General features: G+C 41.4%; 2 protein-coding genes across 2 annotated transcripts in view; one reads left to right on the top strand and one right to left on the bottom strand.

Annotated features, from left to right (window-relative positions):
* Positions 1–4: 4 nt before the first annotated feature.
* On the bottom strand, positions 5–7,511 carry ap3s2 (adaptor related protein complex 3 subunit sigma 2). Its single transcript, XM_032523741.1, has 6 exons — positions 7,250–7,511; positions 5,595–5,686; positions 4,653–4,764; positions 3,778–3,849; positions 1,560–1,667; positions 5–777 (listed from the first exon to the last, which is right to left on the bottom strand). Exons 1-6 carry the CDS (start codon positions 7,316–7,318, stop codon positions 652–654), a joined length of 579 nt encoding a protein of 192 aa, XP_032379632.1. The 5' UTR covers positions 7,319–7,511; the 3' UTR covers positions 5–651.
* A 3,844-nt stretch (positions 7,512–11,355) lies between these two features.
* Positions 11,356–18,086, top strand: part of igf1rb (insulin-like growth factor 1b receptor) — a 58,109-nt gene continuing 51,378 nt past the window's right edge. Inside the window, 1 exon segment of the mRNA XM_032523416.1 lies at positions 11,356–12,146. Coding sequence (XP_032379307.1) covers positions 12,056–12,146 — 91 coding nt within the window. The 5' untranslated portion in view covers positions 11,356–12,055.

Here is an 18,086-nt window from a genome sequence, read left to right as displayed (position 1 = left end):
CCAATAAGACACAAACAAACTTTATACAAACGCTTAAAGACCCAAAAACTAAAGTTAGTCTGTTGCGTCTCTAAACAGATGTTGGCAAGATCCTATCACAGCACATTAAAACTTGGCTCGAACGAATCAAAGAGCACACTCTGCAAAAATGCTACTCACAAATCACACGAATGTCAGAGACAATATATTACAGACAAGGAAAGTTTGTGACGCGAGCCAAGCAGAGGAGTCTAATCCCAGTCTGTACACACTTGGAAGATGCGTTTGAGTAATTATAACCCAATACAGAAGCCAAAAGATCTTATTACAGAGAAGTGTGCAGAGTCCAAAAGCTAACTCTAGTTTTCAAACCTTGGACAGGACAACGCTGTTGAATGTCAGATTTGGAAGACAATATATGCTATTGATGCTTTACAGAATCAAACTTTACATTATTGTGCAAATTCTTCAATTGGAGCAATCTGTATTATGTGCATATACAGTAGAAGTCAAAAAAGAATTCACTGCTTATCTCCCGTTCATGTGAGCAGAGAGGAATGAGTGGGATAATAAGCTGCTGTAAAACAGTTTGCTCTGTATTAACAAGAGAGCTGGGTGGGGGGAACTGCATCAGTAGTACATCAGCCCTGCAGGGCTCAGCTGGACAGCTGTTCAGAACGGGGAGAGGCTCGGCACTTTGATATTGATGTCTCCGATGTTGATGTTGCGGGGAATCTCGGGCAGGTTCATGTTCTTCACGGCAGAGACGGCGCGAGCGGGGGCCGCCGATAGACCTCCCTGCCAACACAAAATAACACCGGCAGGGTCACCGGGAGTGATTACAGCATCTTTGAAATGATTGGCATACGATTCTTTGTCTTTGAAGAAAAAACTGTCATTATCTTATGAAAATATTTAAGATCTATACCTTACTTTTGCATGTTTTGGCCTACTTATTAAATATGAAACATTCTTAACCACCAAACAGATTAAGCTGATCAGTCTTTCCAGCCAGGTTACCATGTGTTAGTTAATGCCACTACAGAACATCAGTTTGCCTGAGAGATCATGTCGCCAACCCTTCTGAGGTGCTGATGGGGGGGGGGGGGATTTGGTAACATTTCCAGTCTTTATACCAAGCTAAGGTAACTCATGTCCAGTTTGTAGGATCATGAATGCATCAAAAACAGGGCTCAGGGGAGGCTCTCTCCACTAGTGACAGTGATGCTCTATGTTATGGATGACCTCTCAAGCAAGTTTTAAAGTTTCAAGTCTGATAATAGCAAAGTAAATGATGACTAGTGTGGCTGCCGGGAAGCAAAAGAAGCACATTAATTAACCTAAAAACGTATAAAAGGCACTAATAGGACTGGTCCACAAGTTGCGATCAATGTGCTTCTTTTTTATTTATTTTTTTCATTGAAGGCCTTTATTTATATAGGACAGCTGAAGACATGAAAGGGGAGAGAGAGGGAGAATGATATGAAGCAAAGGGAGGATCTGCGTCGTATATGCGCTGCTCTACCGGGTGAGCTGCCCAGGCGCCCGGCATGGTCCTTTAACGTAGCTAACAGACTGACCTCTGACTTCTCCATGCGGTTCTGCACTTCGACCTGGGCTACAATCTCATTCATGTTGGTCTCCAACACCATGCCCCCCATCACCACCTCCTGCAAGATATAATGGACCTGCAGACAGACAGTTACACAGCATCAATTCAGTCATTTTTTGCTTGCTGTGACTTCTGACTTACCTGCCAAATGCAACAGAACATTTGGAATGACGTGTGATAGAAAGTTCAATAATAAAAACTGGATTACATCACATCTGTCTCCTCCTATTGGCAGCCAGATGTAGGTGTTTAAAGCAGTGTGAAGTTCAGTACACGCAACCGTGCTCATTTGCGTTTCTTTATACCAAATCATACAGAAGGCTTCCGAAAGGGAGGCACACAATCTAATGCTGGAGAGTTCAGTCCTCTCTGGAATGTAATGACACTCCTAAATTGAGATTTGTGAATTCCTGTGGGCAGAACATTTTTCAGGAAACATGAAACTGTCTTCTATTGCAGAACTACTCTAAGTTAAGGATGATAAGCTAGAAACAGTCCTAAATGGAACAGTTTTGAAACCAGTAAGATTCAGTATTCATTAGGTAACTTTTATAAGGATATTTGTAGTCATATTAGCTGAAAGTGTCACTTTATTTTGACAGTGAAACACAGTACATATAGTGACAGTTTGAGAAAATATAGCAAAAAGCTATACTTTTATGAAAGTTACCAACCGTAGCTTTATATGTTCCTAAATGTTCTCAGCCTTAATCTGTAATACATGAATCCACACATGTCCATGTCCGACCCGTAATATTAAGTCGGTTTAACCCTGCATACGTGTATACATTTGAATTTTACGGTCTTCTCCAGGTAGGAAAGCCTGAGAGCAAAAGGATTTCTTCTAGTAGAAATATTTCAAAGTTACATCTTGGAAACATTCCTCAGGCCAGACCCCAGTGCTCCACATGACATCAATTTCCTGCTGGGAAAATTCAATCAAGATGGCCGTAGATGTGTGTGATTAGTCTCCAGCAACACGTCTGGCTCAGATCCAGGCAGAGAACAGGAAGCCTTCTTGTAGTCTTCTAAATGAGCATGCACACAGTTCAAATGTAATTCCTTTAAACTACCATCTGATAAAACTCTGATGGGTTCCCCCCATCATTCCCTTTCAAAACAAAATGCTGCACTAACGATTCTCTCACTTCTGAGAGGATAATGTCAAGAGGAGGAGGAATTTCAAAGCTGTAGAATTACTTTTTCAAAGGTTACTGTATACTTTGATACAGTATACAGCATTATTAAAAATGCTGGGTCCACACCCCAAAAGGAATTGGATACATTACAACCACACAGCTGTTCCTAAAAAGCAGATGGCTAAGGAGAAAACATGACTACACACATGACTACCCTATGCATTACCTCGGAGTAATGTCTCTCTAAGTTATGAAAAACAAAACCATTAATAACAAACTGTGTTGGAGCTGGCACACATACATTAATATAATGGAGTAAACATGAGGGGTTCTTTGACATTTTTGATGAAAATAACAGACTTGGTGTGCATGGCCCTTATTTTCCCATAATCTTAAGGGCCAGCCATAACAAGACCGATAACTATAAATTTGAAAAATCGCTCTAACTGCAGTGGAGGCCACAACTATAACGACAACAACAGTGGCAAAAACCATTGTTGGGATCATTTTCAGAGTGATTAGATTCAGTGGCGTGACCGTTATTGATGATTCCATCATTTTCACAATCCTTTAGGTAGCTTTTTAAACACGAGTACCCTAAAACAGCTGATGCTGCCTGGAGGAGGCTGCGGAGTCTGCTACAACATTGTGCTTTGGATTTGGCCAACCCAATTCACTTAAAAAAATCAAAACATAAAACACACCCAAATATAGTGGCAGAGAAAAAATGTTCAAATGTAGAAGTTGACCTTCTGATCTAAACTTACCTCATTTACTTCCTTACTTTTATTTTGAAGTCTACATTGGCAGGCAATTAAGATGTCATGGGAGAGCTGTTAGAGATGTGTTGTCCTTCAGTTTAAAGATCAACAGTAAAGGTTGTTCCGACACTGGAACGGGGCCTAATTCAGCAGGTCAGTCGGTGCTGCTAATCGATGTCTAAGTCAAAGCTACTGGTATGGCCCTGAGCACAACGCCGAGGCACCAACACTAGCAAAACCAATGGCAGGGCACCATGACAGAAAAGGCCCCCCTTTCCCCACTCACTTTGTCCATGTGGAAGATGAGGTCCAGTTCACAGACGTTTTCAAAGCATTTATCCAACGTTTCCACAAACACCTACAACAAAGAAGGTTTTTGGACAGTTAAACATCTCATTTCTTAAAAAAAAACACATGTAGTAAACATTTCAAATGTTGTTATCAGGAAGAGAAATATTATAATGATTACATTTGGAGATTTTGATTATATTGGAGACAACCGTCAATAAATGAAGCAGACTTAGAAGTCTGTAAAGTAAAGTCAGTGGTCAGATATCAGTGGTTGGTGCAATGACTAGAGCTGTGTACTAAACATTGATGATTACCCAACAGTGGGTGCTTTTTTGTCATTTTTTATTCACATGCCATAATTCTCCTTTATTAGTGATGCGGGATTGTGCTGAGAAATATCTGATGTAAGTGATCAGTGGGAGGACTCAGCAGGTCGATTAACTCACTTCCGATCCGATATTTCTTAACTTTTTAGGGCACTACTGTAGCTGTAAATCAAAAATATCTCTTATGTTCTATCACAAGTTAAACAATATTTCCCCAAATGGACATCTTTACTGTCCCCTGTGGAAAAATGTTCATTATTATTGTATTGTTTACTGTCTCTATCTTATGAGATTTACACTGAGGTCAACAGTAGAGTATGTTTCATTTCATAGATTCCCAGCAATAAAAACAACCAGTAAGTAGGCAAGGGGTCTGTTTCCCAAAATTAATCAAATATGTCATAATGTAACGGAAAGGAGCTTTGTTAAGTAGCTCAGGTTTGGACCATTATATGAGCAAACAGAAGATGATGGTTGATTTTACTTTCAAAACCCACACATTAAATGTATCTATGCAAAGCAATGAGATAAAGTCGATGCTGACCTGGATCAGGTCCAGGATGCCGAGCTCACTCTCCGACGAGTCCACACAGAAGACAAAGTAGAGGGTAGCGTAGTGCCGGTAAATCAGCTTGTAGTCAGAGCCACCAATGAGACTGCAAAAGGATAAAAATGCCACTTTACAGGACAATTTGGTATGTAAATGAGTTGATTAGAGCAGGGGTCTCCAACGTGGTTCAGGCCAAAGACCCCTTAGCCTAATGACAGATAGCGTAGGGAGCCCCTACTACATCTACTGTATAAAATTAAGTTTCATTGAACTGGTACGCATGGATGAAAATGAATGGCTTAAACTGTATGGCTACCATACATAGTAAGCTTAACTTGAATGTAACATTACTTTTTCACAAGCAGAACAGTTTATGTTTGATATGAAAATGTTACGTTCATGTTGTTTTCAGACATGCAAAAAATGCAAATGTTATTTTGTAAACAAAATGGGGCAGCCCCCCTGCACTAACTCTCAGGATCCCCTGTTGACTATCTCTGAGACCAAGTCTACTTGAGTGGGGTTGCCTCCATCTAATGGTTAAAGTCCTGCTACTGCAGCCAGCAGCTGACCAGCTGCCACGTGACGTGGCCCAGGTCTGAAAGCAGTGAGTTTCAAAGTTTTGTCAAAATGTCTGGCCTTTTAGTCTCTTCCAGCACAAAAATTTAAAAAATCCTTAAACATATATTATCTCATGTTTAACTGTCACACTACGTCAGTCTTAGGGTTAGCAATGCAATAATAAAAATCACAACATAAACAAAACTCACAACATATACAAAGATAGTACAGTTGCAGAAGCTTCTCTTATGGTAGTGCATCACTCAGCCTAAACCACATTTGACAGTCTTTTCAGATGTACATGTATTATAAATACATGCTTAATTATTCAACATGTGAGTTTAGTACATAATCATAGCAAACAGCAATACTCGCCTTCCACCCTCCAAGAAGTTGCAGACGTTGTCGTCTCTTTTAGATACCAAATGAAAAGTCTCCCGAATGATCTGCTGCTGCATGTCCTCCGCCTGCATGGGAACATGTTACTACACTGGCTATCGAGTGACAACCATTCTGGGAAATGTAGTCTGTTTGACTGGAGTGCTTTCATTCTTAACATTTAGCTGGCTGATACAGTACTGAAAGTCGGGAAAGTATCAAATATAAAATAACATAAGTTGCAAAAACAGATGTTTGCCTAATTGACAAAGGAGGGAACTGAAATGAACAAGTTACATTACATAAGGGGCCATTATTTGGGGAATGGACCACTGGAGGAAAACAGGGGAGGGTCATGTGTTTTTTATTCTTTGTTGAGGAGAGGGTCATGCAACTTTTTAGTCTACAGGTAGGGTCATCCAACTTGTGTGTTCAGGAAAACAGCAACATTTCAAAGTGGCTTGTTTGGTGCATCTTTTCCCATGCAGCTCCATGTAGCTCTCAGTCCATGCCCCCCATCACTAGCAGATGGGCCCCGCCCTGTCGAGTCAGCCAGAGACCATGTGATTTCCCAAACTGAATAGATCTGCCCACACATACAAACACATAACTGCTTGGCTAGTTCCATTGTGTTGTCTTTTGGGATCTAGGGCTGGGCGATGTAGAAAAAGACAAAAAACATCACACTTCACGATATTTTTGACCAAATAAATTGCGATTGATAAATTGCGGCGATAGTGTAGCGTTGACAACATATGCTTTGACATAACATCTTAATCTTTGGTAATGTGAATATAATGACTAAGTGGGGAAAAGGCAAATAAAGCAGTCTGGTAAATTCAGAAAATGACATCACTTTACTGTAATGCAGCCTTTAAAACCAGGAAAAGACACCATGTCATATTGCGATATTATGATATCCAAAATCTAAGACGATATCTAGTCTCATATCACATTACCAATTTAATAACAATAAACTGCCCAGCTCTATGTGGTGATGGTTTGAGGAACAAGTCCTTAGAGAAGGAAGGAGTGGTAGCATGCACGCGCGTCTGAGGGATGGAGTTGAGCTTCGGCGGCTGTACCGATGCTAACGATGCTAACAATGCTAAAATAGCCTATGACTGAGGAAGCCTGGTGACGAGCCCATAGCAACCAGGTCACGTGTTGAATTGGTTATTACCCATAGTGCTGTGCTGAATGTTTATTTCATGTGAATACTGGTTTACTAGAGGAGTAACTTAGTATTTGGAGTACTGCAGTACCGCAGGGAGTGGGCTTTAAAGCAATGGTTGCCTGCCCTTTTTTGCCAAGCGCGAACCAGAACAGAAGGGGGGGGGGCATTTTATCCCAATCATCACTTTACTGTACAGTACTGGACAGGCAGAGGAAAACGTATCCCCTGCGAAGGGAGGATCAAGTCTTTTTTGACTGGAGCCCCCACAGCTCCTCCGGTAGCCCCCCTACATGAAAACCGAACGGTCACTACGCTATGCTAAGCTAACAGTTAGCTAACCTTACATTATTGCGAGCTAGCGTCAGACAGCGTTATTAGTAAGGTGCGTATTACACACACATATCCAGATCTATGGAAGTATGTGGTTAGCTAGCTAAACAAGAGTGAACACAACTAAATGACTACAAGTACTTACAAAATACTGATAGAACCTGATCAGCCGCGGCTTTCCGTGGTTGTTGAATATCAAGATGGCTTTAATCATGACTGTTCTTTGGTGTTGTCAAATGATACTATAAAGCAATAATGAAATTATTAAGGTATTGACTGTTTAGATTACGTTAGTTAGAATGCTAAACTGCCTCTCAGCTAGCTGCCGGATGAATTATTTGGTTACATCCGGTTGCGTCTCCACATTCAGCACTCGACCTCAAACAAATTCCTCTGGTTGTTCCGGACAGGTCATTGAGTGCGTTTGCGTCATGGACTGTGCTGTTCAGGCTATGCCACAGAAACAATGAGCAGATTCATGGAGTATGGCTTTTTTTGTGTTGCACATGTGAACATCATATCCTCGTTTCAGAAACGTTGATGTGGTATAAACCAGGATTCTGTGGCATGTTAACACTGTTTCCAGGTTTCTCAACATTCTGTAATGGTACAATAGTGACTGAGATGGCAATGAGTGAAGACACAACTCTACCCAGATTATCACAAACCTGGATACTGTTTGAATCATGTAGACAGAGACATGTCTATAACTATTTTTTATGTTCCATAAAAACCTGTCCCGAATAAGATCACAGCCAGGATAACCCACGGAAATGTACTCATTCGATTCTTTAATGCAACAACCATGGTGAGAAATCAGTCAGAAATACTCCAAAACTGAGAAAATCACAGTTCAGACATGATGTGTAACTGAACTTACAGCGTACGTTGTGGCTTGAATTCACTCAAAATATAATTATGAAACACATTCAGTGTATGAACTTTATTGTTTCCCTGCTTCTTATAAACATTAGTTATCTGTATTTCCACTAATTCTCAAAACACAGTGACATGACATATTTGCAGAGTAAAATGTGATCCAGTAGTATAGCAGTTTGGTAAAGCTAATATTTTTTAAGTCCATGTGTAGCTTTATGAAAGTAAACGTTGGTGAGGGATTCCACTGTTACTCATCATCAGGAGACCTTTTACTACCACATTCCATCATTTCACAGTCTTTGGGACGAAGGCCCCAGCTGCTGCTGTATGTAATGACTGGACCCTTCGCACCTTGGTCTTGACATCTCAGAACGGTAATGTCGCATCAGCTCTACCTTTCTTTGCATGTTTTTGTGAGCTATAACAGTCAATATGATATATGAATATATGTGTGCCAAAGACAGAAAATTGTTTTGGGCAAAAGGAACAAAACATTTATTTACAGTATTTATATACAGTTAAATTATTTTACTGTAAAGTATTAACAGACACACACACGCAGCACAACCAATAACACAAACAATTATGAGACTTACTGTTGGTATGGATATGTATGGATCCTTATCAAGATCAAGGGAATGGATCAAGCTTTGGGTCATATACTTGTGGACCCTGACACAAGAAAAATGTTTTCTTCTTTCCCTCATCGCGGAGGGCCCTTTAGTGCTTAGGGGGCCCTTGGGCACGTGCCCAGATGTCCCATATCGTGGGTCAGGTCCTGACCTGCCCTGTGTAACAAAAACATCATATCAACTGTTGTCATACACTTAAAGGCAATGGGCTTTTTTCAGTGAAGACATTTGTCTGCTTCATTTTGCCAGCTCATTGGGACTTTAGTTCAGGGTTTAGTTTTTAGCTTGAATAAAACAGAAACATTGGTATTGTAATAAGTAACACCTATGCCCATCCTACTTTGACAAGTTAAATGTCTAATTTACATCTTAGCCGGAATGTTCTGGAACATTTACTTTGGCCATGTTTAAAATGGACGAACATGTATAATGTAAACTATTTGTCAAGAGTAAAACAAAAATGTATTTCTTAACACAAAGAAAATGAGCTTTTCTAGGCTTTATTTTTGTACAGCCTACATTGGAATAAGGGGCGAAGATACAGAAATTATAATTTTGAGGAGTGATTGCTGTGTCATCAGTATCGACCAAAGCCTGTATAGGATTTACAGTTTATGTAGACAAGTCTCTAATTCAACACAATAATATACATTACCTGTCAGGTGGGGGTTTTCAGACAAAGCCGGGGTCTATTCTTGAGACACAACTGCCCCACCACTTCCAAACCAGGCCGGCTATATTTCTGTGACCCAGCAACATCAAAATGGCAGACCACATTTCCTGTTCTGATTTCATATCCATTAATTCTCTGTTCTATGTTTTTTCATCATTAGCGCAGCAAAGCCACCCGGGCTGTTGTCTGCATATCGTCTATTATTTCCCCTCTAAATTCCCTTCATCCTGCATGAGCACAGTGGAAAACAAACAGACGCTCATTAGCATGTGTGACCCATTGGTGGTAAACAGGCTTATTTCCACATGAGTGCAGTGTGAGAATGGATTTCAGTTGGACAGTCGAGGTAGGTGGGCCCGTCGGCTGCCTTCATCGGGACTTTAATAGGGACTTAACAAATGCAAGTTGACAGGCACAACATTCTCTGGCACAGGGAGGTCATGTTGGTACAGTGAGCACTTGTTAGAGGGTGACTCACTGTATTTGGACTCTTGGGTGGCCACTGATATTTACTTCATTTTTAATGTGCATTTTCTTTTCTCTCAGTGCTAATTGTTGGATTGTGACGGATGTTGAGTGCTGTCTGCCAGAACTGAGGTAATGCGTGGCTCAAATAATGCCTCTGTGCTCTGCTGTGATGAAAGCGGCCTGTAATTAGAGGAATAATCAAAACTGTCAGGGGCTCTTCTATGGACACTGCTGTTTACCGTCTGCTTGTCTCACAGCATCGCAAGCTGCTGGAGCTCCACGTCCTCAGACTGGGCCTCGGACCTCAAAAGAGCATTTCAACAGGACCTTGGTGAGATAAGTTATTTTGAAATTCCCACAAATGAGGGGTGACACTCTTTCCCATTATTTTTAGCTTACAAGACTACAGTATGACTTTTTTTGTCTTTTTAGGTTAGTAGTTGAAATCCCTGTTGAGCTCCTCTACTGCAAACTCCCACAACAACATATTGAAAGACAACATCATTCATATTTTGAACCATGTCAGCAAAGTAAAATTAAAATGTTAAATTTGGAGTTTTACCCATCCATCTTCTATTTGTGATTACAGCCTGATATTACAAGGCAAGGGGCTTATGAACAATACAATGATTTGTGATTTTATTTGTTAGATGAAATATGGGCTAGGCCTAGTAGGCTTTGCTGAACAAAGTACAAAACCTTATTCTATCTCACTTAATGTAAAACAACCTTGGCCACAAATGATTTTACGTCTAGATTAAGATTAAGCAGACATAACACAGGAACAAGCCCCCGAAAAGCACAATGATGTGTGAATATTAAGACCCAAGTGATATTTGTAAGCATGTATGAATGACTTATGGCTTATAAAAGGATTCACGTGCATAAAGACTCGGCTGTGACAGCGTGGATTCCAACCTGGACTTCCAGGTGGTGCAGACAGACCCGGCCTTCATAGGCAGCCCGCCGCTCTCTTCTGGTATTCATGAGCAGCAAAACAACCCGGATCCTGGATCTTCGGGCCCGGGTATCCTTCCCACCGAGTCGGTGACCACAGAGGACTAGGAAGGTTCTGAGGTCTCACTCTGTCCACATTTTCTTATCTGTTATGGTGACGTGGACGCTGCACACGAATGCATTAGTCCATTTGTAGGCTACTGAAGGACTAATGACGGTCCAGTTGGTAACCCCTGCCTCGTGTACGGTGTGAATGAACAAGGAAAGTGGTTGTTGTGAAATGGTCTTTTGATGTAAATGATAAAGTTATGGTATGCGGTGTCCTCTTGGTAATATAGAGTAAAATGTACTGTGTTAACGACACTAAAACACACCGAGGTGGATTAAACTGACCTCCTTGTGAGGACCAGAGCAGTCACTATGGTTCCATCTCTCCACTAAACTGCCGTGAGAGCGACGCCCCCTTTCACAGCCTGCAACGCGGGTAGAAGCTCGAGGGATCCATCTGCTGAGCCAGAGACGATCTGTGCGCAGGGCGCCGTGTTTACAGCGAACACGACAGACTGCAGCCTGGGCGACGGAGACCGTGTGTGTCCACGGAGCTGCGGCCATCAGAGGGTTAAAGAAGGGGCGAAGCACGCTACCCGTCCAGCTAGCTGTCGACGGAGGCCGACAGATAACCAAAGGACTTGACTTGACTCGGAGCAATTAGGTCAAACCCTCTATTATCCACCGATACTCCTGAATTACTCCTACCAACACAACGCGGTGTGTGTGTGTGTGTGCGCATGATGCGCGTCTGAGGGAGGAGGAGGAGGAGGAGGCTGCGGTCTGAAACTACATGTTATCCTGGAATATATATCGAAACCAACGTGGTGTCGTCCCCACCAGGAGGCTGTGCTTTGCTTTAACATGTTCCTGTATGTCCCAGACAGCCTCTGCCCATCGGCGGTCTAAGGGGGGGGGGGGAGGTTGATCCGTTATCTGCCTCCCGACGGTCAGTGGTTTTCCTCCAGGTATGGAGTGTGAAGATGCGGATTACAGAGGAGTCCCTGCCGCTAGTTTAACCGCATTAGTTGCATTGTGCAGGAATAAAACAGAACTATGAATACATTTGTAGCCAGAGGAATACGTTGGTGATTTTGGAGCAGAATTGGACTTCCATTAGGAAACGAGAGAAAGCTACCCTGCTAGCCTATTAGCTCCATTAGCTGGCTAACTGCTAAAAGGGGCTGACTGGAGATTTAAAAGCGTTTCAATAATTCTGAGCAGGGTTTGCCCAAGTTTCCTCCCCTCTAGCTACATTTCTTTACAGGATTTGGGAGGATTTACACATCCAGGAATGAGGTCTGGAACGCAATGGAGCCGCTTGACCTTGTTTTGGGGTCTGATGCTGGGTCTGTCGTCCTGCCTCCGGCCCGCCACCGCAGAGGGTAAGTCGAGCTCCTCCTGCTCAGAAGACACGAGACACCGCGCTTTACTACACCATTGCCTATACATAGGACACACTGGACAGAGAGACAGAGACAACAAGGTGTTTGTGTGGCAATTTACATTTTACATTTATGGGGAAAATACCAGAAAGATGCATGTATAGTTAATAGAAATACAGCATATCACCATTCAGTTATGTGGCTATAGGTTAATGAAAGATTTGCAACGTTCCTGTATGTAGGACTTTTTATTTAGTCTGAGTGGGGTAAACATTTAATATTTAACGTTGTGTTAGTAATGCAAATAAGTGTAGTTAACCTGTTTTTTGCCAATACAGTTATAAATTGTATACAGTTTAGTTGTAATATTGTAACTTGGTTTTAAACACACCATAGACAATGAGTCAGCTTTAAGTGTGTTTGTACATACATTACCATGACTCAGCCAATGGAGAAAGTCCATCGAGCTCTATATACAGCCCACTGTCATCTCTGAGTCACATTGTGGGGAGTTAGAAATCAACCAAACACAAAACGGCAAGTAGAAATAAAAACGGACGCTACTAAGTTTAGTTGGGCTCGTCTTCCTCTATATTCCAAAAATGGGATTTATTATTTTTACACTGAAGTGAGACAAAGTGCTGCACACTGTGTGCAAACATAAGTCTGTTGTTACTACCTTGACTTTTCAGTTGTGTAGATCTAATAGATCAGACGTGTCATCACATAGGAAACAAGCAACAGCAGTTGGTTGGTTGTGGTTCTACAGCCTGAACCAGGGTCTGGGTTTTAAAATAGAACAAGCCAAAGTACATTCGCAAGCAAAACAGACTAAGTTCTGTTGATTGGAAAGAGTGAGGAGCTTGTGAAGTGAGTGTCATGGGGTTTAGTGTTAGCCCCAGTGGTTACAGGATGGACCTGGGAGAAGCAGAGAAGTTCTCCCATCAAAATCTTACTTTAGCTCTTGCTCTGCTGTGGAGCTGTGGAAAGGTTCCTTGTATGGCTAGACTCTAGTTATTCCTGCTGGTTTGCTGTATCAGGTGGGACTAAAGAGCAGCTGGTAGAATTCCCATGAGAAGAAATAGTTAGCAATACGCCCTCTAGGCTGGTGCTTCTCACACTGCCTCGAGACTGCAAGCAGCAAGTCTGTTGACTTCCCATCCTGCATAGTGACAGATGGCCCGAGGGGGAAACATATTAATAAATACCTTTCCGCATGAGAGGCAAGGTTAGAAGAAATGCGCTGGGAAGCAAAAAAGATCCTACTTGACAGACAATACTTGTTTGGTTCATCTGAAAGGCTGTGTCTGCAGCAACAGAGCTGAACCTGGTTAACCACAGCCTAGTGGATTTCCTCTGATTGTCTGCGGAAAGTCTGGGGGCTGCAGCCAGATGGGAAAAGGTTATCGAAAGTAAATATGTGATCTGGAGGCTCATCAAAGCTGCAGAGATAGGCTTGTGGGCTCAGCTGTTTAAAATGTGTCAGTGTGAGAGGAGAGGGAGGGGGAGTTATTAAGCCTCTACACCTGCTATCTGCATTTCCACATAGCTGAAAACAACGTGTACATTTTGATCAGAAACTTTTGTTTAGTATCTTCATGAGCGGGGTCAGGAGCAGTTTGCAGTGAAAGATGGCCATGCTGGCGTTGTAGTGAGGCCACAGAGGGTGAAGCGTCAAGGCTGTGGGGATGTAACACCACTCGGCAGTGGGTCTTTTTACAGGCCTGGGTGTTGGGATTGTATTAACAGGTATGCAGCTCACTAAATGCTGCTGACGGTGTGCACTGACTAACAGATTATAGAGAATGACATAACAGCCATACCAGTGTTCCTTAAATCACACTAAATGCATTTTATAATGGCTCAGCAGAGGCCCTCACGTCCTCTCCAGAGAAGACTTAGTCTCAGCAGTTTTGGCTGAAAAGACTACACTTCTTAACCCTCAATTTTACATAAGAACCAAATTATCCCCAAATGCAAAGAAAGGTGATTGATTTGTGGCAACGTTATCATAGTTCAGCTGGGCACTGGTACACTACAAGTCCCAGCTCCAGTGTGCTTTGAAATGTGTGTCACAAGTGTGGTTGAAAGAGGTCAACCTTAGGAGAGTTTGTACATGGGGTATATTTGCTGTCTGTAGAGTTTACTGGGAGAAGAATTATAGGACAAACTTAAACTTGTTTTCACTAGTTTACTAACTTTATTGCACAAATGGGCTCAACTTTCTTGTGTGTAGATCTTTTCTTTTTGTCTGTTTGTGTATGTTGCTTCTTTCTATAAGTATTTATTGATGTTCTTGAAAAGGATCAGGGAGTGTACAAGTTCTAGCAAAGTGGCATATTTGTGAGTCGGCATTGATATTGGATAATGTAGGGAGGCCACTTTGTCTTCTTTTTACGATGTGATGCCGTTGCTGGATTTTAATGTCCTAAGCACACTGGGTCTAAAATGTAGCATGGACTGTAAGGAGTTTTAATTTCAAGGTGTTTACATCCAGTTGATTAAAAATGAACTAAAGCTTGGTTTAAAATACTCAATATTCTGATTTAAATCAAATTTCCTTTGAATGATCCAAATCGATTCATAAAATCCAAGATCTTTGTATCAACTATAAGACCTGAGGAATCCATTGGTACCAACTATGTCATGCTAGCTTCACAGGAAGGGGGTTAAATAAAAGTTGAATGACAAACAGGCATGGCCGTTTTTAACAGGGGTCCCACCGTCACCTCAAAATATCGAATGTATATGCTGTATATGTATAATGAAATGGGACTCAAAACTCATTTACTGTAGAGTCTGAGAAGCTAAACTTTATTGTGTGTTCATGTGAAATAAAAATAACATTATTGTAACTGCTTTAATGTAAATATGAATACTTTTAAGAATGCAGAAGTCAGGGTGGGAAATTAGCACCCGCCACCACCATGGCGGATACTTTTTCAAAGTGGCGGGTGACTATGGCTGAATCCCATTTCTCCATCTTACCCCTACCCCTTAACCTTAACCCTAGGCCCTTGAAGGGGTAAGGGCTAGGGGTGAAACCCCCCCCCCCTATGAAACGGGACACCACTTGGTGACATCTCCATACAGTATTGATCACAAACTTCCACGTCTCTGTCAATTGAGTGGGTTTTGACAACAGTTTCATATGCATTTATATTTTTATGTATTTTATAGTTATTTTATGTTCACTTTGGTGGTGCAGAGGCAGATGTTCTCATCTGTGTAGTACTTAGGTCTGTTTGCAATACATATGTGTATACACACACACATAATGTGTTGTATATCTGTTTCAGTTATCACCATTTTGAATTTCATTGATGTTCAGAAAAACATTTTGTTAACAAAAATCTGTCTTTATTGCCCAATAAATTAAACATAACAGGCAAAACCATTACATAAAGTTATGTTACAAAACCATTATCAACTATAAGAACCCTAACTTACATGTCACACACATAAAAAGGCTTCAAATGTGTAAAACTAAAAAACACACAAGAGCACAAAAAAACCAAATTAACTACAGCAGTTCTGATATTCCAGACCAGTCTGATGCCTGTTGGCCAGTACCCCCCCCCCCCCCCCCCCTCACATTTTATCAGTGTCCTGTATCAAAACCAACAACAATATACAAGTGCATGACAGAACCAATGCAATAATGAATGGGTACAACATGAACACATGATTTAGGAAACTTCTGCTCGTTTTCAGCCCCAAAGTGGACCAGCTGCTGTGTCCTCCTGTGTCCTCCTGTGTGATACAGGACGGTATATATAGTATAAAGAGGACCAGCTGCTGTGTCCTCCTGTGTCCTCCTGTGTGATACAGGACGGTATATATAGTATAAAGAGGACCAGCTGCTGTGTCCTCCTGTGTCCTCCTGTGTGATACAGGACGGTATATATAGTATAAACTACTATACTGTCCTGTATCACACAGGAGGACACAGCAGCTGGTCCTCTTTATACTATATATACCGTCCTGTATCAGTTTGGGGCTGAAAACAAGCAGAAATTTCCTAAATCCTGTGTTCATGTTGTACCCATTCATTACTGCATTGGTACTGTATTATTGTAATCATTTGTAATTAATTCCTGTTCATTGTACATGCACTTGTATATTGTTGTTGGTTTTGATACGGGACACTGATGAAATGTGAGGGGGGGGGGGGGGGTACTGGCCAACAGGCTTCAGACTGGTCTGGAATATCAGAACAGCTGGAGTTAATTTGTTTGTTTGTGGTCTTGTGTGTATTTTTACACATTTTTTTTAAACATATGAAGGCTTTTTATGTGTGTGACATGTTAGTTATGGTTCTAATAGTTGAAAATGGTTCTGTAACATAATTTTATGGAACGTTTTTGCCTGTTATGTTCAATTTATCAGCAATAAAGACAGATTTTTGTTAACAAAATGTTTTTGTGAACATCAATGACATTCAAAACGGTGATGACTGAAACAGATATACAACACACCGTGTAGACAGGGTGTATATGTATGTACACATGATACATGTGTATACACATATGTATTGCAAACAGACCTAAGTACTACACAGATGAGAACATCTGCCTCTGCACCACCAAAGTGAACATAAAATAACTATAAAATATATAAATATATAAATGCATATGACACTGTTGTCAAAACCCACACAGTCGACAGACAGAGACGCCATCTTGGAAGTTTGTTATCAATTCTGCATGGTGATGTAACCAAGGGGTGTCCCATTTCATAGGGGATGTTTTCACCCCTACCACTACCCCTTGGTTTCAAGGGCCAATAGGTAGGGGTAAGACAGAGAAATGGGATTCAGCCTAAACTACATACTGGGTTATATTTGCGCTGTATAACGCATTCAATAAACAGAAACATAACTCTTGCATCCCTCCTGTTGCTAACGTAGATTCATAAATCCTACATTACATCGTCATCAGACTTACTTATTGATGCACGCACACAGTAGTGTCCACAAGGTTAGTCCAATGTGAAGTTACAGGCTAGAGTGATAGCATTCCACGTCAATGCTTTTCCTCTCTTGCTGGAGAGCGCTGTGTCCAAGCCGAGTGCGGAGCAGGATCTTACCGCTGCTGAAATGTGACTAGTCCAGGTAGAGCGAGCTACTATACTGACAGGGAGAGAGAGGGGAACTATCACTACAAATAGGTTGCACGTAAGGGGGGGGAAGTAGCTTCCACTTAAGGGGCAGCACAGCGCAAAGCCAGCCCCAATTGTCTTTGCTAGTTTAAGACCGACACAGTAGTCAGTTTCCCGTCCACTAGGATTAGCGTGTCTGACAGGGTGGGGTGCACGGCATCACGATGGGGGCGATGATATGATATCGTCCATCGGCACGACCCTATCGCCTACCTTACAGACGACCAGTCCATGCACTGTACTTCCTGTCGAAGCCCTACAGCTGGCAAAGATGGGACCCCAGGAGCAGAGTGGGGCAATAAAGGCTTCTTCACATCACGTTTATTTGCTTATATTAATAAACTATGTATTAATAATACAAAATAATGTACTGAAGCAATTGAAAATATGCAAGTGCCCTTTCTTTTATAAATTTGAATTCCAGAAAAAGTGGCTGATACAATTGAGAATCTACGAGCCACTGTGGCTGGTGGACAAAAAAGTAGATTTTCCACTCTAGCAGCAGGTTTGGTCACAAGTTGACGTTACGTTGTAGATTACAAAAAGGCAAAAAAACACTTCAAGCGAGCGTTAAAAGGTTTTGGCAAATTTAAGGACTTATTTTTTTAATTTTGCTGTTTCAATAACATTTTCTACTGCGATATTTTACAAAATGTGCATAAAAATGTATTAATGGAAACATGACTACTAACGATACCAAGCCTTAAATACACATTATGACCCAATTAGAGTTAAAATGCTCATATTATGCTTTTAAGTGTTTTTTCCCTTTCCTTTATT

The sequence above is a fragment of the Etheostoma spectabile genome, chromosome 1 (genome assembly GCF_008692095.1).
Source record: "Etheostoma spectabile isolate EspeVRDwgs_2016 chromosome 1, UIUC_Espe_1.0, whole genome shotgun sequence".
In the NCBI taxonomy this organism is placed as follows: domain Eukaryota; kingdom Metazoa; phylum Chordata; class Actinopteri; order Perciformes; family Percidae; genus Etheostoma; species Etheostoma spectabile.
Note: the sequence above shows the minus strand (reverse complement) of the source record. Positions and strands in the feature narration are given on the sequence as shown.